The sequence below is a fragment of the Myotis nattereri genome (assembly GCF_964212035.1).
Source record: "Myotis nattereri genome assembly, chromosome: 2".
Lineage (NCBI taxonomy): Eukaryota > Metazoa > Chordata > Mammalia > Chiroptera > Vespertilionidae > Myotis > Myotis nattereri.
In genome coordinates this window covers 63,938,147-63,966,106 of record NC_138076.1, presented here as the reverse complement: position 1 = coordinate 63,966,106, position 27,960 = coordinate 63,938,147, and the positions used below count along the sequence as shown (strand labels likewise).

Here is a 27,960-nt window from a genome sequence, read left to right as displayed (position 1 = left end):
GGGCTTGCATAGAGCGCAAATGTGGTTATAATATAGAACAACTAGACATTAATATTTCTAGGATTACAAAAGCATGGAAACCATAAAATGGGCACAATTTTACTTGTTTATACCAAAAACAAATTTCAAACCAACCTGTATAACTAAAAAAAAAAGGGGGAGGGGGTAAACTTAAGTTACAGACTTAAAATAACATTTCAAGAATTGTAATATTTACAACAGTGTTAGTAAGATTCTCTCTTAACATATAGTTGATAGCTCTTTTCTTTAATCCTTGCTAAAATTTTCTTTTATATCAAACCCAATCCTAAAGCATTCTCAAAGGTCTTGAAAGTATGTATTTTAAAACTATTTAACCTACTTAACAGGTGACTCTATGCAAGGAGCAGAGCAATGATTCTACTACATATGTAAGTTGTAGGCTTTTTAAAAAATCATTCAAAACTGTATGATTCAAAAGCTTGCCACAAGTCCCTCCAATTTTAAGTGTTGTAATTCTTTAAAGACTGCATACAGAGAAAAACAAGAAATAGATACAACTAGGATTAGAATCTCTTGCGCTCAAACAAGAGATGGTTAATGGAAGAACTATCTTAGAAAACCAAGTTTCTACAAAGCATTAACTAACAGTATTTTAAATAAAAATATTGCTCCCTTTAAAGCAAGCTAAAATAGGAACTGCATATATAACCTTTTTATTGTATTAAAAAAAATGGACTTAGCTGTTACATAGTGAGCTACGCAAAAGAAGTATGTTCCAGTATTGCAAGGAAGACCTATAAACTATTGAAGCTTACTGCCAGAATATGTATAATATTCTTCTCTTAACCAAATAATCCAACTCCAAACTCCTTGAACATTTTAAGCTAGTTTTCTTGGATATTTAAGATTTTGCCATTTATGGTAATAAATAATGTTATGACCATACCATTTTAATGTGACAGCAAAATCATAAAATGAATAGCAACTGTACTGATTCATAATACCAGCCTTTAAAGGTGTAACTCCAGGTAGGTAAAAGCAAAGAGAAGGTAACTTCAGCATATAATGTGCACTGTTTGCAGCTTTACTTCCAGTTATCTGCACAAAGTGAAAACACATACTGTAACTTTCCAAAGACAGTGAAAATGACACGGAGGCACCCTTCCCTCTGACCAGGGTGGGAAGCACAACACATTTTAACTTTATCACTCAGCGCTACATGGTATTGGACTGATACATCAAGGGTTTGTTAGGTTTCGTTTTTCAGCAACATTAACATAATATGACGTTAACATATAAAAATATTTCTGGTGTTTCAATTTACTGTTCAGCCACAATCCATTCTCAATAGTGCAGCTTGGGGCACTGACTAGGGTTCAATATACAAATAAAAATGGCTGACACAGAGTTCTGATGTCACCAGATGCTTAAGATCTCATTCATTAATACTGTGACTCCAGACAAATATTTACATGCCTGCATGCGTTAAAACCAGAAAGCTGTCTTTCTGACCAACAGGGTGACAAAACATATTTTCTAAAATTTTCATTTTCCTAAACTCTAGTATACTACTGCATACATACATACCTTCCTTGTATGTTTTATGTTTATATACTGTACATGTGACCAACAGTTTGAATAAGAAGCATCATTATTATTTTTAATTCTATATACCACTACCAGTCAGGAATGAAAACATGTTACATTTGTATTTTCTTTTTTTAAAAGAAAAAAGACCTTCAGTGAAACCTTTTGGCTTATATTCAATACTTCTTTTCAGATACTCAAAATGTTATTTCACTGGATTGTTGTCAATATCCACTTATTGGTCTTTTGGAAAGTATGTGAAAAACATCTTCAAGAGAAACCCCACAATTAGAGAGTTTAAAATAGAATGTAACAGAATATTACTCTTTATTGTATTGACTTTTAAGAAATCCTCTATGCCTCCTATAAGTTCATTTCCAAGTGTTCTTGCTGGTTTCTGGAGGATATTATTCTGTAAGTCTGGGTGACCACTGCTACGAGTCTCTTGATGTGCTCAGATACAGAATATTCAGAAGAGGAAAATGGTTCATTCCATTAAAAAAAGCAAAGCTAGGTCTTATTCAGACCTGCCTTTAACTCTGTATACAAGTGTCCAGCAGCAAAGTTGCAGATATTCATTGTAAGAAGTTTGATACTTGTACATTTACAAACATTCTCAGGTCTCTGGTATAACCACAGGTGAAAATCAATGAAGGAACCTTGTATTTTTTTGTTTGTAGAATACTTAAACTTTTAAAGAACATTAATACACAAAATTGAGGAAGTTCCCTTAAAAGGACTTTTATTTTTTTCCGAACTTTTCAATGATGAATGTCTGACTGCAAAGTTCTTTACTACAACATGGATTTCTTCAACGGGAATGATTCAGTACATGACAGTAGTTTTCAAATACAGTCTTCCATCTAAAAGTAAACAATAAAAATAATTAATGAGATGACATTTTGAAAACAAATGTGAATATAAAAACTACATAGCTTGATATAAAATTTGTGGATTTTAGTCTCTCTCCACTTGATTAAGAAGTAACATTTTCCACATAGTCTCAAAGTTAATTTCATAATTACATTGAGTTAATGTGATTGCAATGAGTACAGCATTTCTAGTTCTCATAAATATATATTTGCTATTTTGCTATCAGTTCCAGAGCACTCAAAAAATAGATAAGAGTATGTGCTGTGTGTGTTTTATTGATATGCAAAGCTAGTTGACTTCTGTTGAATGACAATTACTTTCTTCAAGCTTGCAGAACTAAATTTTCTCTGGATGCATTCAGGTGTATCTTCATCGCGAAAGACCAAGTTCCAATCTTTCTCCTTAGCACTGTTATTAAATATACCACGTCATGTAACTATTTTCTATATTTGTTGCTATTTATATGAAAGCCACCTAGGTAATTTCATCACTATCAATAAACTATAACCTTCCACCCTTGACATGAGAGTAACCGAACAATTAAATGTTAAGATGAAAATGTATTGCTTAACTTTCACCAATTGGGTAACACAGTTATGTGAAAAAAAGAAAAAAAGGAAATCAAACCTTGGACACTTTCAATAAATGCATTTGAATGAATGAGAAATAAGAAATAGGAAGTTAAAAATCAAAAGAGAAACAAAACTAAACATAAGCCTATTTTTCAAATGTCACATCCCCGAAACTGTCCACTTGTGGTGTGGTCTAAACATTAAATATATTTGTATAAAATATGTCTGCATTTCAAGTTTTAAAACCTACTGTAGAAGTAACCAAAGAAGTAGAGAGCTGATACATTCACCAAAATTGTCTAATTCTTAGTCATTAATTAATTGATTTCTACTTTTCTCTCTTTTCAATTGTCTCATTATTTCTCTTATGTATTTAACTATGTTAAGAATATCATTCTCATTCTTTTTTTTTTTTTAAATAGACAATGTTTCCTAGGATTAGAGAAAGAGGAAAGAGACATTCTCAACTTGCCCAAAATTCAAATTCTATCAATTGAGGTCCTTCACAAAACCTGTGAACAGGGAATTTGCTCAAAATTAACATTTCAGGCCTCAAGAAAGGTTTTTAAAATCTTTGCACATGAAGTCTTAAAAAATAATTTTATAATTTTCTGTGATGTTTATAGCATAATAGCTAGAACAAATCTAATAGGGAAGAGTGGATATATAAAAAATAATTCATTAACCAGAGACCTAGAAGCATGAAACAGACTGATTAAACTCAGAGGGAAGGCAGGGGTGGGGGAGGGAGATAACTAAAGAACTTATATGTATATATGCATAACCCAGGGACACAGACAATAGTGTGATGAAGGCCTGAGGACGAGGGAGGCAGGTACAGGGTGGAGGGGGTCAATAGGAAAAAAAAAGGGAGATATCTGTAATACTTTCAACAATAAAGATAACTTTTTAAAAATAATAAAATATAAAAGATCTGCTAGCCATAATCACCATCTACAAGATGTTACATAATTTGGTATTAATCTTCCTCTCTAACCTTATCTATCACCACTTTCCTCTTACTCAGTGACTCTCCTTCATATTGTATGGCACATCAGGCTCTGTAATGCAATGGAGAATTAAGGCCTGTTTTCCTTCTTAGAAGCCTCCTTCTTCCCCACTTATTTTTCTGCTCCTTTCTATTAAAATTCTCTAAGTAGAACTCTCCTATTCATTCTCTAATGCAAGCACTCCAAAAATTAACTCCATTGCACTTGTCTCTACTACAAGGTGAGACCCACAAAAGAAGCAGCCATATTTCTTTCCCCATTAGAATCATAATGAGAATGCTGTAGCATTCTTTCTTTAAAATTTTACTGCAGCCCTTGCTGGTGTGGCTCAGTTGGTTGGAATGTAGTTCTGTACACTAAGAGGTGGTGGGTTTGATTCCCAGTCAGGGCACATACCCAGGTTTTGACTTCAATCCCTGGTTGCAGAGCCTTCAGGAGGCAACTGATCAATGTTTCTCTCTCTCCCTTCCTCTCTCTATGATCATTCAGTTAATAAACACATTTTTAAAGTTTTAATGCAGTATTAAATGCTAAAGTTTTGGAAAAATATATTCATTAATTTGCTTATGCAATAAAAATAATTATCTGTAGTATATTAGAAATGTTAAAGTCTATCTGAATCTGTTTTAAATAAAACTAAATTTATTTTAAAATATAATAATTAATGTGTAAGCATATTTACCATACATCTCATATAAAATACATTTATAGCAATTATATACATTATATTTGTGTGCTCAGTATCTGATTTACAATAATTCCACTTTTAATAAGTCTCTCTTTACATTTTTTGACTAATGTGTGTTCCTAACAGATGAACTAATGCATCAAGCATTTGAAGATTCCAGTTATAAAACAAATCCCAACTGCTACAATTATGGCATTTATATGATTAAATAACACTTAGACATCAGAGATTATCTGGCTTACAATTAACTGGAAGCAGAAATAGATGAGGCATGGACAGACCCTAAAAGAGTGATTCTCTCTTCCTTTGTCTACAGAACCTAACTTTCAACGCAATTCTACTTTATAATTTTGTCATCTTTATTGAAACATACTTATGCATAATTCAATATATTTAAGAAAAAAGTTCTAACTAATTTTATATTATTCCAGATAAGTTACAGTATTAGTCCTGCAACCTTCAGCAAATAACCACCTATGGATGTACCCACAGACCTAAAAACAGGTATCTCAGCTATGGGAGCTATCTCAGTCTTCTGATAACAAATCACCTGAGTGAAAGTTAAATGGAAGGATACACAGGCCCATAATTCATTTGTGCCATGATTTTACATTATAAAATAATGTTTTCAATACTTTCTCCTTCCCTGACTATTCAAACAGCAAGAAAAGTTGTAAGGTCATAGAGAAGCCTGGGAAAAACAAGCTACTGTGTGGAGTTCTTTGGAATCCCAGGAGTCTTTCCATGGCTGTAAGACTTTACATTGACTTTACAACGACTTTACATCGTTGTTTACATCTGGAAACTCAGAGTGCTTATTCATACGCTTTGTTTTAAGGGCTTCCCTTTATGCATTATACTTACTTTCTGACTAGACAGTTTCATGCCTACCCACTACTATATATATATATATATATATATATATATATATATATATATATTATTTCTGCATGCATTGGCCACAGAAAAATATTTTTTTCTATTTGTTCCTGATGGTGAGCCAGGTTTATCAATTATTCATTGATATCTCAAATGGATGATAACTTTTCTTTAAGATCAAGTAAATTGGCAATAAAGACAATGATAATTATTATCCAGATATCTCATATTTTCTGAGCACCTACTGTGTTCGGGGCACTTTATAGATATCAAATCTAAACTGAACAAAATAGGTATCCCTTAGTGTCTTTTATAAATAGCTATGAAGGCTTTTAAAAGGGTTAAATATATTGCACACTTTTGCAAGACTTGCAAATGGAAGTGAAGTGGTTTGCTATTTATGTGAATCCAAATTTCATGTCCATTCTATTGTATTACTTTCATCCAATAAGCAATTGGGCTATGACTGGAAGAGATTCTATGTCTCTGAATTGCAGAGATGAGGGACAGGCTCTTCTCCATCTCAGTGCCATCAGTGTCACTGCCTCGCTGGTTCTGTTTCTCATGGTCCTCCCAGAGACAGGGGCTTCCTCTTTGTATGCGGAGCCTCACCTGAACAACTTGAAACCAGAACCAGAATTTTTATAGTTTGGTTTTAGAGAAAATATTTTCCTTCAACACAGTGATTGTTTGCTTTCGTATGGGAGGCTAATATGACAGAAAAGCCAAGCTATACTTTGTGCATGGGAGTACTTAATTAAAGATTCTGTTCTAATTAAAAGCATTTGGGAGTAAGGATTGAGTGAAACTTTTTAAATGACAAATTCCTAATAGTTCCAGAGTTCATTGTAATTTGATGCTTATAGCTATAATTTGGTGTATAAGAAAGTATCTAGATCACTGAACAGTTTATTGCAGGTGTGAATTTTTGTGTGTTGTTTATTGTTATTATAAGGTTAGATCTATAGATGAGTTGAAGAAAACATTTTAAATTCCTTGTAAAAATGGATCTCATATTTTAATATGAGAAAGTTGAAAGTTGAAACCATATCAGACCATTAAGTATATAGATTTTATACATTATTTATTTGCTGTGGCGAAGGAAAGAGAAATGGGGAATGAATCACATAATTTTGTTTTATTTTATTTTATGTTTGTGTATTAAGTCTATTGTTTTGATTTAATGTATTTGATGGTATTATTATAAATGTTTATTATAATGTCTAACATACACACCTATATAGTTTAGCTTTTATTTCATGTATAAAACTAGAGTATTGCATAGCTTTATCATTTACTTTAAAAACTATAATAAAATTTGCTCAATAACAATTATACCACACAACAAGATTTTATATTAGAAGGTGGCAAACATACTAGACAATTTCAAATTGCTTAGTTGGGTGACACCAGAAATACAATTATTTCACTGTGTAGTGAAATAATTAACAAGGAACTATACTAGTAAAAAGTATCACACAATTTACAAATAGATATTCCAGTTTTGAATACAAACACCCCTGTAAACATAAGGTTCTCTTATGTATTTTCTCCACTAAGGGCTTAATAAATTGCATTTCCTGTTAGAAAGTAGCTTTATTTAAAAAGGCATCTATTTGTTCAAAATTTATATGTAGACCATTAGAATCTAATGAAGTTTGCTGCTTTCACAGAATAGGACATTTACATGCATAATGTTTCCCTACACCAGAACTGAGGAAAATACTAACATAAACAGGGCAAACATATAAGATCATATATCTAGAAAGTTTAATATTGACTTAAAATTAGGTTAATATAAAATATAGTAGCTTTGAGCCTCTCTCAACATAATGTCTTAATCATGAGAAATCAAAACAAGTGGGGGAAACAAATGTTAATGATTCATGTGATATTTGATAAGACAAAGAAAGGAAGTAAAAATAAAAGCAAACAAACAGGACCAGATGGAAAGAATCTTTGTCAAGTCATAACCCCTCTTCTAAAACACCCAAAAGAAGAAGTTAATTAAAGAAAATATTGTTTCTTGCTTTTTTTATAATTTTATATTTAGAGTAAGAACATTCTGCTACTGCTAACGCAATGGAGCAGAGACACAGAGTCTACGCTTGGTATGAGAAATTTTTAAAGAGAGATTGATGTTCAGCATAGGCACTTTTTAAAGGGGATACTAAATAAATAGCATTTCTTCTCATGAAATGCAGATAATAACAGTCTAAGTGATTTTCTATGAGTCATATTCAAGAGTGTGTAAAGATAAAATTAAACAGTAAAAACTGAAAAGCTGCAACAGATTTTGAATTTTATCTAATTTAGGGTTATAGCTGCAGAACCCTGAGGCTCACAGAGTGGACAAGAACTCAGATCTTTTGAATAGTTTCTCCATAAGTACTGTGATGCTATTCTAGACAGTGGTACAGAATGTGTGTAAGAGAACACAAGGGTATTCTCTGGGCATTCCATCTATACTAGTACAAGCAGTAGGTAATGGGTTACCTAATGGACCAATACAATCCAGCTCACTTGAATTCAGAGTAGATAATATCATGTTTATTTACAAGACTGGTAGAAGTGAAGTCTTAAGTATGGATAATATAAAATATAATCAAGAACCTCTTTTACATATGTTTCAGTTCTCTTCAGAGAAGAACACAGTCTAGTTTAAGACATGTTCCCAGAACAGATCATCATCTAAAAATTATAATATAGACATTAAAAGGTAACTCTGTTTTTAGACAAAAAGTGGAAATGAAACCATGCCTTTTCCATGTAAGGACTTTGTGTCAGGCTCTAGGTCAGTGATGGCAAACCTATGACACGCGTGTCCGAGGTAAAATGCGAACTCATTTTTTTTTTGGTTGAGTTTTCTTTGTTAAATGGCATTTAAATATATAAAATAAATATCAAAAATATAAGTTTTGTTTTACTATGGTTGCAAATACAAAAAATTTCTATATGTGACACAGCACCAGAGTTAAGTTAGGGTTTTTCACAGTGCTAACATGCTGAGCTCAAAAGGTTCGCCATCACCGCTCTAGGTAAACACGGGAATAAAGGAGAGACATGGATTTTGACAGCTGAACAATTTGAGGCAGGTGGAACTAGATGTTAGGTATTGTAGGACTAGAAGGTATCACCATTGTGGAGGCTGATCTAATCACAACATTTTAAATGGGAAGCTAAACAGAAAAATCAGTAAAGAAGGCTGAACTGAAGAATGTGAAGAGAAGGCATTTCAATATCTACACATGGCTATGGTTAATCTTACTTGGCTTGGAGTTATTTAGTCAAATCCAAACCTAGGCAAAACACTTTTCTCAAATAGCTAGATCAGTTTACAGTATCTCAGTTCCTCTGAGAAGTGACATTCATGTCAATACCTTAACAAAAGAGACATTTTTCTTGGATTTCAGGCTCAACTATGATATTAATGGTCTCTATGGACAAAGAGGAATTTACTAACAAAGTCTAAGATAATCCTGCTTTACTGGGTATTAAAGACCTTTTATCCTGTAACTCAACAATCTTCCCCAATTAGAGTAAAAATCTGGACCCTGTGGTTCGATGAACTAAATGTTCTTAAGGCCATACCTCCATGACCACACCAAGCAAAATTGATTTCAAAAGTAATCAAGAAATTCCAAAAGGGTAGTGGAGTAAGTGGAAGCTACACTGAGATGCTCCCAGAACCAAACTGGAATTACAACTAAAATATAGAAAAACCATCCTGAATAAATCAATTGACGACTAGCTGGAGATAAACTTGATAACCAAGGACAAAAAGTGTAGACCACATAGAGACTGGTAGGAAGTGCAGAGGCACAAAAGGGCTGGCCAGGCTCCCACAGACAGCAGCTGAAGTTTTGAAGAAATATCTTAGCTGTGGGGAGTTCCCATTGAGAACTCTGGGGTCTAAACCCCAAGCTGGGCTCCCAAGACCAGAGCACCCGAAATCAGAAAGGTGTCCACATAACACTGGCTGTGAAAAACAGCAGGGTTTCTGTCTGTCAGGGAAAGACAGCTGGGAATGCAAGCACCCTCTTAAAGGGACAACACAAAATTTCATGTGCTGCCACTCACTTTGGGTCCCAGCAAAGGGAGGGCAGAGTGGACTGGAGGTGTGTGAGCAGAGGACAGAATTGGAGGCTCTGGGCAGAGCTTGGAAGACACACTCCCCAGTTTCCTATGCTAAGACATTCCCTCATACTGCAGAGGACATCTATCTGTGGCAGACCTTTACTATCCAGGCACCTTTTACCTAGTGGAGAGGGGGGGCAATTGCCCCACCTTAATGGAAAACCCCTTGCCCCACCCTGTGAAGTTTCTAAGGCCCATTAAGAGACTGAGAATAACAATCAGCCTGCAGGCAGGAGCATTTGCCCCACCCTGTTGGAAAACCTCTCACCCCATCCTGTGGCCTCTTGCCTGCGGCTAATCAAGACTGAATAACAATCAAACTAGAGGCAAAGCCAGGTCTCTGGAGACTTTGATTCTTTGCCTGATTTAATCCAGGGTAAGGGGCTAGGAAGTAGACCTTGGTGCTCATCTTGGTCCTTCCCAAAGGCACCCAGGCCCAGCAGAGGGAACCCAAATCTATGGATTTTTTATAGCTCCAAACAGGGTACTCAGGGGCAGTCAGAAACAGTGTCTAGCATTGTCTTGCACTAGCAGATCTACCTCATACATAGACACAAAACCAAACAGGCAGCCAAAATGGGGAGACAAAGAAATAAGCCCCAAATGAAAGATCAAGAGAATTCTCTTGAAAAAGAGCTAAATGAAATGGAGATAAGAAATTTATCAGACATAGAGTTCAGAATAATAATGGCAAGGATGCTCAACAGCTTGAGAAAAGATATAGTAATTATGAAGAATGACATAGTACTAAATAAAGAACACAGTGGAAGGAATGCACAGCAGATTAGGGGGAGCTGCAGATCGAATCAGTGAATTAGAAGATAGGGTGGAAAAATCACTTAGTCAGAGAACCAAAAAAGAAAAAAAAAACAATGGAAAAAAAAAAGAACAGCTTAAGGGAGCTCTGAGACAACATGAAATGTAACAATATTCACATCATAGGAGTACCAGAAGGGGAAGAAAAAAAATGAACAAGGAATAAAGAATGTGTTTGAAGAAATAATGGCAGAAAACTTTCCTAACCTGGCGAAGGCAATAATCACACAAGTCCAGAAGGCACAGAAAGTCCTAAGCAAGAAGATCACAAAACAGGCCCATGCCAAGATACATCATAATTCAAATGCCAAAAATTAAAGACAATGAGAGAATCTTAAAGGCAGCAAGAAAATAGCAATTTGTTACCTACAAAGGAGCTCCCATATGGATGCCAGCTGATTTTTCATCAGAAACTCTACAGGCTAGAAGGAAATGGCATGAAATATCCAAGGTATTGAAAAGCAAGCATCTCAAACAAAGATTACTATATCCAGCAATGCTATCATTCAAAATAGATAGTGAAATAAAGAGCTTCCCAGACCAAAAAAAAAAAAAAAAAAAGGCTAATGGAGGTTATCACCACCAAACCAGCACTGCAAGAAATGCTAAGAGGTCTGCTGTAATGAGAAGAAGAAATATATATATATAGAAACATAGGCATATAGAATTAAAGTGGCAATAAATAAGTACCTATCAATAATAATGTTAAATGTAAATGAATTAAGTGCTCGAATCAAAAGATATAGGGTAGCTGAATAGATACAAAAACATGACCCAATTATATGCTGTCTACAAGAGAGCCACTTCAGAACAAGAGAATAACACAATATGAGAGTGAAGGGATGTAAAAAATTTTCCATGAAAATGGAAACAAAAAAAAAAAGCTGGGGTAGAAATGCTCATATATGACAAAATAGACTTCAAAATGTAGGCCATCAAGAGGCAACCGAGGTCACTACATAATACTAAAGGGATTGATCCAACAAGAGGTTATAACCCTGGTAAACCCAATATAGACACACACACACACACACACACACACACACACACACACACACACACACATATATATATATATATATATATATATATATATATATATATAATAAAAACTTCTAGAGGATTTTAAGGGAGATATTGACAGCAAATCAGTCCTAGTAAGGGAATTCATCATCCCACTGACTTCAATGGATAGATCTCCCAGACAAAAGATTTACAATGAAACAATGATGCTAAATGACATATTAGATCAGGAAGGTTTAATTGACATTTATACAATATTTCACCCCAAAGCTGCAGAATATGAATATACATTCTTCTCAAGTACACACGGGTCATTCTCAAAGATAGACCACATGTTAGGACACAAAACAAGTCTCTACAATTTCAAGAAGACTGAAATCATATCAAGCATATTCTCAAATCACAATGGCATGAAATTAGAAATCAATTACAGTAAAAAACTAAAAAACATTCAACTATATGGAGGCTAAATAGCATGTTATTAAACAATGAATAGGTTACCAATAAGGTCAAGAAAGTAATAAAATACTTCCTGGAAACAAATGAAAATGAACACACAACCCATAATCTCTGGGACACAGCAAAAGCAGTCCTGAGAGGGAAGTTCATAGCACTATAGGCCTAACTCAAAAAAGAATAAAAATTAATAATAAACTACTTAACCCTATAATTTAAAGAATTAGAAAGAGAACAAGAAGAAAAGCCCAGAATAAGTAGAAGGAAGAAAATAATAAAAATTAAATTAGAAATAAATGATATTGAGACTAAATGTCATCTTGTAAATAACAACACAAAAGATCAATGAAAACATGAGCTGTTTCTTTGAAAAGATAAAAAAGATTGATTAAACTTTAGCCAGACTAATTAAAACATAAGGAGACAGGACCCAAATAAATAAAATCAGAAACTAAAGTGATGAAGTAATAACTGACACCACAGAAGTACAAAGGATTAAAAAGAAACTAGAGGCCTGGTGCACAAAATTTGTGCACGGGGGGTGGGGTCCCATAGCCCCACCTGTATCCTCTTGCAATCCAGGACTTCTTGGGGGATATTAGGCCTAAACTAGTAGTTGGATATCCCTCTTGCAATCTGGGACGCTACATGCACCAGTGACCATACTTTTCATACAAGTGAAAGGCATCTTGCTGTTGTATGGGCAGCTACATTTTTTTGCCCTGATTATAAAAAGTAGTACATAACATGATCTTTCTAAGACAGTAGTACAGTTTTCTCCATCTTATGGGTAGAAAAACTGAAGTAAAGGGAAGTTAAGTAATTGGCTTTGTCACACAGTTATAAGTATCAGAATCAGGGCTGATCACGAAATGTGCAAGCATATCATCGCTGCATCATCCTGCCTTTTCAATGTTAGAGTAGCCTTGCCAGGTTTTAATTTTTAAACATAAGAGACTGTTCCCAATATATAGGGTAGGGTCCCTAGGCCTGGCCAGTGATCAGGGCCATCTGTGAGGTGACTGGCAGGCAGGGTGATTGGAGGTCCTGACTGGCACATGCCTTGGCTGCCAGCCAGGCACCGCTCACTTACCAGCACCGCCCCCTACCACCACTACCAGTTGCCTTCCTCTGTGGGGCGACTGGTGGGCAGGGCGACTGGGGGGCCCCCACTGGCACCCACCTTGGCTGGCGACCTGGCACTACCTGCTGGCCGGCCCTGCCCCCTGATCGCCACTGCCAGTCACCTCCCTCTCAGGGGACAGAAGTTCAATGCAGGAGTTTCCCCAGACCAGGGGCAGCTCCTATGTCAGTGATGGCAAACCTTTTGAACTTAGCGTGTCAGCATTTTGAAAAACCCTAACTTAACTCTGGTGCCGTGTCACATATAGAAATTTTTTGACATTTGCAACCATAGTAAAACAAAGACTTATATTTTTGATAATTATTTCCTATATTTAAATGCCATTTAACAAAGAAAAATCAACCAAAAAAATGAGTTCGCGTGTCACCTCTGACACGTGTGTTATAGGTTCGCCATCACTGTCCTATGTTAAGCGTCTGCCCCCTGGTGGTTAGTGTGCTTCATAGTGACTGGTCATTCTGCTGGTCGTTCTGCTGTTTGGTTGATTTGCATATTAGGGTTTTATTATATAGGATACTATCAGCAACTATATACCAAAAAGCTGGAAAACTGGATAAATTCCTAGAAAAATACAATCTTCCAAAACTGAATCAGGAAGATTCAGAAAACCTGAATAAGTCAATAACAATTGATGAAACTGAAGCAGTAATAAAAAAAACTACTAGCACACAAAAGCCCTGGATGGCTTTTGTTTGCATATATTGATCATGTGATTTTTATCATTCAGAAAATGGATGGATGGCTTCACAGGGTAGTTTTACCAAACATTCAAAGAAGAACTAACACCTACCTCCTTAAACAATTCCAAAAAATCCAAGAGGAAGGAACATTTCAAAGCTCTTTTTATGACGCTAGCATTATCCTAATTCCAAAACCAAAAAAAGACACCACAAAGAGAATTACAGGTCAATATCCCTGATGAACATAGATGTTAAAATCCTCAACAAAATATTAGCAAATCACATCCAGCAATATATTAAAAAGATCATACACCATGACTAAGTGGGATTTATTCCATGGTTGCAAGGCTGGTACCATATTCAAAAATCAATAAACATGATATATCACATAAACAAATTGAATGACAAAAATCACATGATCAATATATGCAAAAAAAGCATTTGACAAAATCTAACACCCATTTTTGATGAAAACTCTCAGCAAAGTGGGAATAGAGGGAACATACCTTAACATAATAAAAACCATATATGACAAACCTACAGCCAACATCATACTCAATGGGCAAAATCTAAAACCATTCCCCCTAAGAACAGGAACAAGACAGGGATGTCTGTGTTCCTCATTCTTATTCAACATAGTGCTGGAAGTGCTAGCCACAGCAATCAGACAAGAACAAATAAAAGGAACCTACTTGGAAAGGAGAAATTAAAACTGTCATTATTCACAGATGACATGATATTTTACATAGAAAACCCTTAAGACTCCACCAAAAATCTACTAGATTTAATAAAGGAATTCAGCAATGTAGCATAATACAAAATTAATACCCAGAAATCAATGGCATTTTTATACACCAATAATAGATTCTTAGAAAAAGAAACTAAATAAACAATCTCCTTTAGCATAGCAACAAAAAAGTTAAGATACTTAAGAATACACTTAACTAAGGACTTAAAAGTCTTATACTCAGAAAACTACAGGACATTTAAAAAAAAAGAGAGTTAGATATAAACAAGTGGGAGAATATAATGTGTTTGTGGACTGGTAGAATTAACATCATTAAAATGTCCATTCTTCCCAAAGCAATCTATAGATTCAGTGTAATCCCTATTAAATTACCAACAGCATATTTCACAGATCTAGAACAAATAATCCAAAAATTTATATGGAACCAAAAATGATCCTGAATAACTGCAGCAATCATGAGAAAGAAGAACAAAGTTGGAAGGATCAAAACACCAGATATCAAGTTATACTACAAAGCCACTGTAATCAAAACATTCTGGTACTGGAACAAGAAAAGGCATATTGATCAATGGAACAGTGTCCTTAGAAGTCAAGCCAAGCGAGTTTACCCTCAATTAATATTTGACAAAGGGGTCAAGAGCATACAATGGAATCAAGATAATCTCTTCAATGAATGGTGTTGGGAAAATTGGACAGATACATGCAAAAAAATTAAACTATGTATAACACCACCTTAGACCATATACAAAAATAAACTCAAAATGGATAAAAGACTTAAATGTAAGACGCAAAACCATAAAAATTCAAGAAGAAACCATAGGCAGCAAAGTCTCAGACATCCAGCATAGCAATATGTTTGTGGATACACCTCTGAGGGCAAAGAAAACTAAGAAGAAAATAAAGAAATGGGACTATATCAAAATAAAAAGTTTCTGACAGCAAAAGAAACTACCAACAAAATGAAAATTGAGTCCACTGTATGGGAAAACATATTTAGCAATGATACACCTGATAAATGATTAATATCCAAAATATATAAGGAACTTATACAACTTAACAAAAAGAAGATAAACCATCCAATTAAAAAATGGGCAAGTGACCTAAATAGATACTTCTCCAATATGGACATACAGATGGCCAAGAGACATATGAAAAAATGCTCAAAGTCACTGATCATCAGAGAGATGGAAATTAAAATATCAATGAGGTAACACCTCTCACCTGTCAGAATGGCTACCATCAACAAATCAACAAATGACAAGTGCTGGTGAGGATGTGGAGAAGAAGGAACCCTAGTACACTGCTGGTGGGAATGCAGACTGGTACAGACATAATGAAAACAGTATGGAGTTTCCTCAAAAAATTAAAAATGAAACTGCCAGTGATCCCATTTCTAGGGATAAAACACCAATCAGAAAGTATGTATGCACTCCTTTGCTCATAGCAGTGAAATTTACAATAGCTAAGTTCTGGAAACAGCCCAAGTGTCCATCAGTAGATGAGTGATTAAAAAAGCTGTGGTACATTTACACCATGGAATACCATGCGGCAGTATAAAAAAAAAAAAAAAGTCTGCTTAGTCTTGGAGACAGCATAGGGGGAACTGGAAATTATTATGCTAAGCAAAATAAGCTGGTCAGAGAAAGACAAATATCACATGATATCACTTATATGTGGAATCTAGTGAACAAAATAAACTGATGAACAAAACAGATACAGAGACAGAAGTATGGACCACATTATCACATCTCAGAGGGAAGAAGGTGGATAGGTGGGTGGGTGGGAAGAAGATCAACCAAACAACTTGTATGCATATATGGGTAACCCATGGACACAGACAATAAGGTGGTGAAGGCCTAGGGCACGGGGCGGGGACAGGCTAGAAGAGGCCAAAGAGGGAAGAAAGGCAATATATGTAATACTTTCAATAATAAAGCCTTACAAAATCATCAGAAATTATCTATTGTTGGTTTAAACAATAGGGAAAGTTCTATGCTTAATGTTAAAAAATTATCCCTCTGACAAAACTTTTAGTCATAAATGTTCAGCCTATACTCATGTAGACAAGTTTTGGAACCATACATTGTATTACTAGAACTTAAGTGTTGTTACAACCACTTGTCATTGGATCTAAACTCTTTTTTCCCCCAAGATGTTGCAACTACACTAACACTTACATAGAGGTTCGCAATCCTAGAGAAATTTGTTAAAGTCTGGCCATAATCTCCTTACAAGCAGATAACATACCATATGCCCATGTGTATTTCTAGTACCTTGAACATTGCCTGGAACCTGGCAAGTGCTCAATAAAAATATTTGGAAAAACTACCGAAATAACATAAAAAATGAGAGGATAATGGATATTATAAGCCTCTGGGCGATATACCTTGAGAAGAATACAACCTCACTTGGGTAGCATACTGGCTTAGACTAATCATGAGAAAGCATCAGATGTAAAATGAGAAAGTCTGCTAAGACTGAACTCTTCCAAAAATGTCAATTTCATAAACTTTTTTTTAACAGGCCAAAGAAATGATCAAGGTCAAAGAGACTAAAAAGAAATGACAACTAAATATAATATATGATCCTAATTTGGACTCAGAAATGCTATTAAAATGCTCTAAGGGTCTTGATTAGGTCAAATGACAAAATATGAATTTCAAAGTCAGATTAAATAAAATGATTGTGTCAATGGAATATTTATTGAGCTAATAAATATATTGTGTTTATATATAAAAGCATATCCCTTTTTCTTTTTGTAAATGCCCCTGAAATACATGTGGTAAATATAACACTTCAGGATTTATACATGCTACTCTCAAATAAGTCTGAAAATACAATGCAGAGAGAGAAAAGTATAAAGTACACAGTAGCAAAATATTACTAGTGGATTAATCTTATTAAATTAAATATGAAACTTTTGAGACCTTTTTGAATTTTTCTATAAATATCTTTTCAAATTCAAAACATAAAAATTTGCCTAAGTGAGTAAAGTTTAATACGTCACCAATATCAGATAGTTATTAATGTTGAAGACTGACACCCTCCTCTATCTACATATACTGTTTCACTGTTTAAATGGGCAGTATTTTCATAGTAAGTATGTTTTCTGGCTATCAACAAGACATTTGGCAAGACCTCTTCTAATATTAGTAAAAAATATGCTTAGTGATCATCTTAATAGAGTTCTTCAGGAAAACCAGGTTAAGATTTAAGAAACTTACTGGACTGGGGTGTGGATATAAACTGGATTCTGGTCTATTGGTCCATTATGTTTTAATGGTAAACTTACAATTTTAAAGTCTACGAAGTTCGCTTAACTGTATTACCAGTTAGTTAAGACTGTGTATGCTAATGTGCATTTTGATATAAAGAAATTACTGTCTGTTTAACTGTTTGAAACAAAAATAAAAGGACAAGCACAGACCTCTTTAAAAGTTTTGTTTCTGTAAATAAAAAAAAAATTATATTGCTTTTAGGTCTGCTTTGGTAAACTGTGTGTGTGTGTGTGTGTGTGTGTGTGTTCTAATTAAGCATTCATTAGTAAGAAGTGAGAAACCATCAGAGTGGTTAATGTACCAGCAAGTGAGAATGCGGTACTTTGCACTTAGGTTACTTTGTCCTGATTGGAAGGTGAGACCTCTCAACTTCAGCAAAGTGAAGCACAATAAAATATCATTACTTTCTCTATTCTTCTATCCATCTCTGGGGCAAAGAAGACTAAGAAACAGAGATGGAAGAAGATAATCATGTGAAGGTACAACTGAACCTGAGTGATGAATGGACAAATTTTCTCCTTTGCCTAATTAAAACAGAGGGTAGGAAAAAAAGTGATGCCTTGTTTGATAAAACAGATATTGCTGAGAAGGGAAACAAGTCACTTTCAAGTCAAGCACATGTGTCCTTCAGAACTGCAAGAAACCGGCAAAATACTTGGTGAATAAATTAAGTTTTCAAAATAAATGTATGGGGGCAAAACCAACGGTGTCAATTAGTAGGGCAGGTCTTATGAGAGTCTAGTTATTTTAATTTTTATAGAGAAAAAAAAATCTTCATTTTTCTTTTAAAGTATAACATTTTCTATTTTTTTCTATTTTCTATCTGCAATAATAAAAGTCAAAGATACTAATTGACCGTACCTTCACTACTCCCACCAGCCAATTAGAAGAGTATGCAAATTAACCCAACAAAGATGGCGGTTGATTTGCATACACAGGTGCCCAGCGAAGACTGAAGACAGTGTAGAAGGAAGCCAAGCACTGCAGAAGGGAGCCAAGTGGCAGAGAAGGGAACGGATGGGAGGTAGCAGAGACGGGAGCGGAGCTGAGGCAGAGGACACGGGAGGGAATGAAGTGGCATAGAAGGAAGGGAGTGAGGCTGTAGACACGGGAGGGAGGCGAAGCAGAGGACACGGGAGGGAGCCGAGGCAGCGGGGAAAGGAGGGAGCCTCGGTGGGCTTCGCTCCCTTCTCTGCTTCACTCCAGCCTCAGGAAGCCCTATTCTTGCAGGAATCTTCCTGCAACAGGCCTCTAGTAGCAATAATAATAGAGTAATTTCAATAAATTTATATTTGTTTTAGGAAGTAATTGTGAGTGAATAAAGTTCTAAATCTCTAGAGCTTTATTTAACATAGTTATGCAATGCTGAACCACAATGCTGGGCTAGTGTTAAACTACACAAATGACAAACTTCAATGAAAAAATCTCAAACTTTTTCAATAAATAGGAGGATTTTTTAAATGAAATAAATGGCACTTTTGAAGGAAGCTTTTCTTTATATCTTATCTAATGGAATCATCAAATGTTATGTAGACAGTGTGGGATGAGAACAGTAATATGCTGTACAAGAACTATTAAGTAAAGTAGCTCTTGTGCACTAAAACCTTAAAAGTCTTATTAAAGAGACAGACTAGCAAACAGGTAAGAAAGTGTATTGGCAGCATGAACATATCTAAAGAAGAATATGAGAATCAGTAAAATGTCTGCCCAGAAATATAAGCCCAGAGGAAACAGTTAAACAGGCAAGTTTTGGCAAATGCTCATTTAGCAATGAACCAGAAATGAATGTGGATGTGTGATATACTTTTGGAGATATTCCTGGGTCCATAAAATATTTGAATTATATAGTATTCCCAGTTAGATCCCATTCTCTCTAGGTAACTTGACAGTTTCATTTTCTACATAGCCCTCTGTGGTAGAAGTCCTCTAAGATAGCCAGCATTGCTTCCTCTCTCCAGGTAGTCACATCCTTGTATGATCCCTATCACCTTAAGTGTGGGCTGTACCTAGTGACTTCATGCTAATAAGGAGAATATGGCAAAAGTGATGAGAAGTCACTTCCAAGATTAGGTTATAAAAAACTGTGACTTTCATCTTGCTGGCAGACACACTCTCTCTCTGAATCTTTTCACTTGCTTGCTCTGATGCAGCAGGTTACCAGGTACTGAGTTGCCCCATGAAGAGTGCAAGTGTCAATAAACAAATAATGGTTTCAGGTTAATTGTCAGAAAGTATTGAGGTTCTCAGTCCAACACTCTCGAGGACAGGAGGATGCCATCAGCAATACGAGAAGCTTGGAAGTAGGCCCTGCCTCAGTTGAGTCTAGTGATGACTGCAGCTCCTGCCAACAACTTATTACAGCCTGGGAAAGAGCCTGAAGCAGAGGACCCAACTAACTTATTCCAAGATTCTTCATATACAGAAACAGTGAGGTAATACAGGTGAGGTAATAAACAATGAAGTTTTGAAATAATTTGTTATGCCACAACACATAATTAATGCTCCTTCCTTTATAAAAAGATGTGCTGGTCAATGATATAGGTAAATTTTTCAGTTCTTATGACTTCCAGTGTTTTAATATACCTGTTTGCTTTATTCTGGAGAAGATTGATAACCCAACTCTGGGTCATGTGAACTCACCATGCCACCTTGTAAGTTCTCCTGGAAACTTGCCTGCATTTCAGAGAAACAAAACCAACCTGCATGTTTCCCTGTACAATATTTATTGTCTTCCTATAGCAAAATAATTTTTAAGAACCTCTCTGATTTGCTACAAATGGAACACATTATTCTAAATCACATGTTTATTTTCACATGTTTAAAGAACTTGCTGGGTCTTTTTAAACTATATATGTTAAATATCTATATCTATCTATCTATCTATCTATCTATCTATCTATCATCATCATCTATAATCTATACTTATATGACTTTCTACACAATTTATCATCTATCTATTTATCTATCATCTATCTATCTTTCTATACATATGTTTACAGATATATTTATCCTGTAGTAAATTACTTGTGTTACCTTAGAGTACTTTTATTCTTTTTTAAAATATATATTTTTAATATTTTTTTATTGAATTTTAGAGAGAAAGGGGTAGAGAGATAGAAAATCAATGAGAGAGAAATAGCAATTGTCTGCCTTCTGCACAATCCCTAACTAGGGATTGAGCATGCAACCCAGGACTGTGCCCTGACGAGGAATCAAATGGATGGTTTATGGGTGGATACTCAACCACTGAGCTACCCCAGCCAGAGAGGGTACTTTTATTCTACTGGGAGTAAAAGATTTTTCTTGAAGACTGATAATTTTATTTCATGATATATAGTGGCAGTCTCAGAAATAAAAATTATAATTTTCAATAGTCTAATCCTTTATTAAATTTATTTCAGAATAATAATGATTACAATTGTATCAAATCACTTGATGCAATTGTAACAGAGGTAATCATCCCAGAATATTGTATGTTCCACACTTAAAGTTGTTACCATTTAATGAACTGCCATTTACCAAAAAAGAAAATACAAAAAAAAGTCTAAAGTTCTCTATTAAAACCATGTAGGAAGATAATATGTTGAACAAGAAACAGGACAATCTTTTTAATATCCCTCAGACATCCTCTGGCTTTATGTACTGAATGCCTTATGTACTGAAAAATCACAGTAGTGGTTATTGGTCAAGTTCACTTTTGGTTATATCTGGGGTCTTGGAATATTTGAAGCTGTTGTTTATTATACTGCATGTTTTGCAATGAAACAGACATAATTATTTTCAAATTATTCAGGAAAATATCAACCAAACAGCCACAAACAATAACAAATGTAAGACACTAAATGCTTTCTAAAATGAAAAGCGATGAAAAAAAGACAAAATGTGCTACCACAAATATATGCAATGCTAATAGATAAGTTTGCATTTTACAAATTATCTCTGAGGAAACAAAGAATTTCAGGAATCATCTGAAATGCTTTGTTTATTTGTAAGTTCTAAATTGTTCTCAGCATATATTAAATTCCACGAGATTGCGAAATTTATTTAATACAATTTCAAAAAATTAACACCAGAATCCTACAAATAAACATTTAAAGTATATTATTAAAAATGTGCATACATTTAGAAAGAAGATAAATGCTGATATATTCCATTCCCACTGTGAAATTCTGCCCTCGGTCATGGTAACATAGGCCACTATTTCCATTAAAATTAACAGCTTGTGGCTATGGTTACTGTCAGCATTGCCTTATTTTCCCATCACTAGCAACTGTGATATGAATCAAATTAACTTATGTCACCATGTACATGATTATATCCTGGATTGAGGTTAGTTTCGAGAAGTACTATGAATTTAAGGAACTCATCTAAGGTTATGTCAAGACTACCTTATAATAAATCTTTATTTTCCTACCATAAAGACCATATACTACTCTTACTTCTGTTCAACCAGGAATGCCTATTTTAGCTCAGTATCCCTGACTCATTTCAGTTGGACAGAATTCAGTTCCATCCCCTTTTAGGAAAACTTGCTTACATAGTATAAGAACATTAACTTGTAAGTCTTGGACAATCAGTCTTGCCTATTTTCCCATCAGGCCTTTGATAGCAACATGGTGTCTGAATAGAGCTCACAACTGTAGCCTCATTCACATGTTCTTTACTGATCCAGCCCTTGGATGAGAATTCTCCAAATGCTTCAACTCTAAGCAGGCATTTCCTGGCTTTATTACCAAATGCCTTATGTACTGAAAAATCACAATGCTTGTAAAGTTTTAAATATAGCGTAGGACTAGAATTATTTTGTGTAACACACATTTTGTTGTGATCATTCAAAACACTATTACACGAGCATTTTTTCTTTACCTACAAAGTCTAAAGCATAAGTGTAATTTTTACCTTCATCAAAATAAGAATGTATTATACAGTTCAAACGATTGCAAAGAATAACTATGTATCAGAAGAAAAAGCTAACAATGGGAGTAAATTATTGTTGCTTTTTTATGATTCTATTCAATGTAGTTTGATTACTTGAAAGGACTGATATCAACATATTGCCATATGAAACAATATCATGAAAAATACATGTCTCTTAACGCAAGAGTTGAATTGACAGTTTGTCATAGGTAAAATCTGCAGAATCAACAAAGATGCAAAATAAATAAGTCAAAATATGAATTATCTACTATACCATTGCATTTTTAGCATTCTCTATTCTAATATTATGAATATAATATAGCACTGTAAATTTCTCAGTCCCAGTTTTATTACACTCACTTTAATGGACAAAATTCAACACTAGTAATCCGTCCTTTCTAAGCACCATAGAAAAAGCTACATTATGTTTTCTGTTATATATATATATATATATATATATATATATATATATATATATATATAGTCATTCATTACAAATAAGAATGGCATAAAATGTTCCAGATATGTAGTGTCATAGCCATGAGAATATGCTTCTCAATGTTGCATCTGTTATTATAATTTGTTCTTTGTAAGGGGAAGGAGGAGTGGACACTCTAGCCTTTCAGAATAATGACAATATTAAGATTATGGGAAGAAAGTCTATATTTTCAAAATAAGGCTTTAATAGTGTCCAAAGTTGTATGTCATGTCTGGCCTTCACATTCAAACTGCCTCACTTTCAAACTCTAGTTCTATACTCACTTAGGTTCTTACCCTAACGCTATCTAAATGCCCTGTTGCCATACCAGACTCAATAGTAACAGGCTAACCTCAGCATTTACTCTAGCCTGGATCTCGTTTCCAAATTACCTATTTCCAATTATCAACCACTGGTTTCCTTTTCGAAATCCTACAGTTTTTTCCCTTGTATTTCAAATGCACCTTCCCACCCATTCCTTGCACACCAGAACTTGGATCCTCCTTATTCTCATTTCTAAATTTATTACATTTTTTCATTTATTTGTTCTCATTCTCTATTAACACTTCTTATGCAATATTTATATTAGATTTAGATTTATTATATTGATTTCAGATACAGGGGATTTACTCTTTATTTTTATAAATTTTTAGGAATTTGTCCAGTGCCATACTCAAACACAGCCATAATGTTTATTTCTCTTCTGTTTGCAAATAGTATTACATAAAATATGTCAATAATATGACATCTCAGAGGATTTAGACTTACATAGCTAGACTTAAATGTGTCTTCACTAACCACCCAAATGGACTTTATTGCTTTGTTTGTGGTTTGAAAGTACTTTGTTTACATGTCAGAAGCACTGGATCAGAGTGTTACTTCATTAAAAGAGAACAATAGATCTTTCACATCTTTCAGGAAAAAAACATCAAATTTTATAAATTTCAGATTTAACATATTAAACTAATTTTAGGCCTTGGATACATGTTTTAATATTGTGCTAGTGAGTTCATACAAACAACAAAGCTAAAATTGAGTTCTACTGGAAACACTTCAAAAGATGACTACCTAATGTGTTTGTTGAGTGTTATTTTTTTAAACAGCATGCATTTACATGTTTTGCTTTGTTAAATTTATTTGTTTCACATAATTAATGTGATGTCTAAATATTTCATATTAATATAGAAATACAATTTGACCTATAGTTTCTACTACCCCCTGAACAATACCATGATACCCACAGTTTTATCAATAGGAATTAACTCTACATGTATTTTATTAAAATTATTTCTGTATGCCTGTACTAGATGATGAATTATTTAGGAAAGATATAATGTCTTCTGCCTTTTTTCTGGCCCTACTTAAGTATATAAGCATTGCTAAAGTGAATTGGTTGCAACAGATAGATTTAACAAGAACTAGTTACAATAAACAGTGTGCCAAATTTCATTCCATGAGATATTAATACATTTAATTCAATACATTGATTTTGTAGTCAGATGATTATTGGAAATGCTAGTTTAACTTCCCAGTCAAATATATTGCAATTAATGCAGGACATTTTTTTACTTTAATGTTGGACTTTAAAGTAGGATTTTTGGAATCTTTAAAATACTAAACATGGACTTTGAAAATTCAAGAGAATATATATATTTAATTATATATTTTTATTTTTCACAGCTATTTTAAAATTCTGTTATCCCAAACTCTTCATGTGATGACTCTGAGAAAAGGGCATTGATAAGCATATTAGAAACCATGTTGGAGGAGCATGTTCATCTATGATTTTCATTGTTGTTTTATTTTTATTCTACAGTGCAATAAAGATTTCATGCATTCGTGCTGGTCAGAGAGGTTTCAAGAAGAGAGATCAGATGAAAAATATATAGCCGAAACCGGTTTGGCTCAGTGGATGGAGCGTCGGCCTGCGGACTGAAGGGTCCCAGGTTCGATTCCGGTCAAGGGCATGTACCTGGGTTGCGGGCACATCCCCAGTGGGGGATGTGCAGGAGGCGGCTGGTCGATGTTTCTCTCTCATCGATGTTTCTGACTCTCTATCTCTCTCTCTTCCTCTCTGTAAAAAATCAATAAAATATATTTAAAAAAAAAAAAGAAAAATATATACATGAAAATGAAAACAGCAATCCTGGCAGTTATAACTTCAATTTCATGATTTGGAGCTTCTAAAACTTCCTTCATGATATCACTTTATATTTTTTATTAATTAGTGTAACCATATGAAAATGTAAACATCCAGTTAGTGGCATAAAGAGGGAGAAGACAGTACCACACTAAAGAAGAAACTAAAATCAACGCCTAAACAAACAAAAAAGAAGTCTGGTTTTATATATTAATGTAAGTTTGTCACATTGCTAACTCATTTTATTCAGAAATTATGCATATGCTAATAGTAAAAAACAATAATCAAAGTCATTATTTTCAAGACTTTAAGAATACTACACAGCCATTCATCACATTAAGTATTGCTAAAATTTCATGCATACTTATTCCCTAATATTTCATCACTCCAAGTGTTAAATCTAAAAGCCCAAAGCTTTGGAATGATAACATAAAATTTCACCTCTGTTGAATATACATTTTTAACATTAAGAGAATAATTAGAAAGGTTTTTTTTCTTTGTTTTGTAAAAATAACATGCAAATAAGCCTACTGAGTTGTGATAATTCACAGCCTTCCTATGTGAATTGTTAGGTTTAAATAGATGCCTATGTTCTAATTTTCTCACAAAGGAATACAATCACACATTGAAATACTATTCAAAACAAGGCAACCAAGAAATGCATTTGATATCAAAGTGGGCAATTATCTACCAACTAAATATTTCAACATTAATTTAGGAAATCAATTTGTATGTGACTTAAAAAAATCTATCTATCCTGGCACTTAAGTATATAAATCTCTAAAATATTCACCTAACTTTGGTGTTTATTTATAATCTCTCCAGCATTAATTTTCAAAACATTTTCACTGTGTAGATAAATGCTATCAGTATTTTTGGAATTAGTCAGTTGAGAGTTTTGTTGTGGATGTGAAATTATGAGATGAGAAAAATGTGGGAACTGCTATATGTTATTACCAGCTTCAGATCAAAATGAAGTTTGCTCTATTATTAACACAATAGCTCATATTCTTGAATGACTTTATACTTCTTTTTGGATGGTTGAAATGTTGTAATGTTAGCCATTGTTTCTTTTTTAAAAATATCTTCATTGTTGAAAGTTTACATATGTCTTCTTTTTCTCCCATGGACCTCTTCTAGCCACCCCCACCCCTGCCCCAGGCCTGCACCTCCCTATTATCTGTGTCCCTGGATTATGCATATATGCATGTAAGTTCTTGTCCTGGACCTGGACTTGACAATGGTAATTTTTTGAAAGTCACTGAAGAACTATCGGTCTAGTCTGAACCTGAATGAGTTCAGTGCAATGGGCCACCTGCCCTCATTTACTGTATCAGTAGGTACACAGTTGAATTTTGTCTGCACTCTAAGTTGTCATTGTAAAATTGCAATAAAATATCTTCAAATAAGGAACAAAATGATATGGAGAAATAGTTTTTATAGCCACATTTTGATTCTGATGTTGGTAACCCTTGGGAAGTTACTGAATTATATTGTATTTCAATAAAGTCTCACCCAGGAAAGTTAAGGATTATAAAAAAAAAAAAATTCCAAAAATAGACCATAAGTAGATGAATAATGGCTATGCCATTAACAATCTTCTTTTTATTTTCCAGATTTACTTCACTCTTTTCATTCATTGAGACTTGGATACATTAGCCAAGATTGGCTCTGAATTTCTTTGGAAAATACAAGCCTATGAGCTATATTATGTAATTCAACAACTTTTAAAGTACCTCCTGCAATGTCTTTAAATGGTTCTCATCCTAATAATTTAAGAAGTACAATTATAATTTGAAAGATTAAAAAATTGGACATTTTAATTATGTTCAGTAACCATATAATTTCCATGCCTAACACAATGGAATTAATCTGAATTGCACACTTTTGAAGGAAGACATGAGGAGTGGGCCTCAAAATATTATTTCTAAAGGATGTCTGAATTAAAGGTAGTTAGGGGAAATTGTATTCATTCTGAAAAGCTAGGAGAGCTGTTCTCTTTACTTGTGACTTAATTTCTATTTTCAATTTGGTTTATGTGTTAATACCTGATATATGACGGGTTCTATTTTGAATTGAGAAAACTTTTCTTTTTCTGTTTCATAAAAGATAATATTTTATTTGGGCTTCAACAGTACTTTTTTCAAAAATATGTAATTTTACATAAAAATGTGTATCTCTGAGTTCCCTCAGAAAACAAATATGATAGTACTAAGCTTATAGTCCCATTTGGGCAACAGTTGGCTAGGACCCAGAACCATCTGTTGTGTTTTGAAGAGAAATATACTTTCCAATCCTGCTGACTCACATCTAATCTACATTTTTCATTTGTAAAATTTCTCTTTATTTCCAAACTTTTTACCAAGGATAGGTTTAGACTGTAACATTTTGTATGACTTTTCTGGAAAAATTTATAAAAAAACAATCAAAGACTGATAACTTGGAACAAGATATCTTGAAATTATATTAACAAGTATAAGTCATTAAAAAATACAGAAATTGAAATTACTAATACAAGTAAATATAATTTTATCATGAAAATCAAATAATTA

At 34.0% G+C, this 27,960-nt stretch overlaps 1 protein-coding gene across 1 annotated transcript in view; it reads right to left on the bottom strand.

Moving 5' to 3' along the window:
• Window positions 1-1,046: 1,046 nt before the first annotated feature.
• The window catches only part of DACH1 (dachshund family transcription factor 1), a gene marked incomplete at both ends in the record, with an annotated part of 446,771 nt that continues 419,857 nt past the window's right edge, over window positions 1,047-27,960 (bottom strand). The window contains one exon of the mRNA XM_081082371.1: window positions 1,047-2,432. Coding sequence (XP_080938497.1) covers window positions 2,395-2,432 — 38 coding nt within the window. The remainder of the gene's footprint in view (window positions 2,433-27,960) is intronic.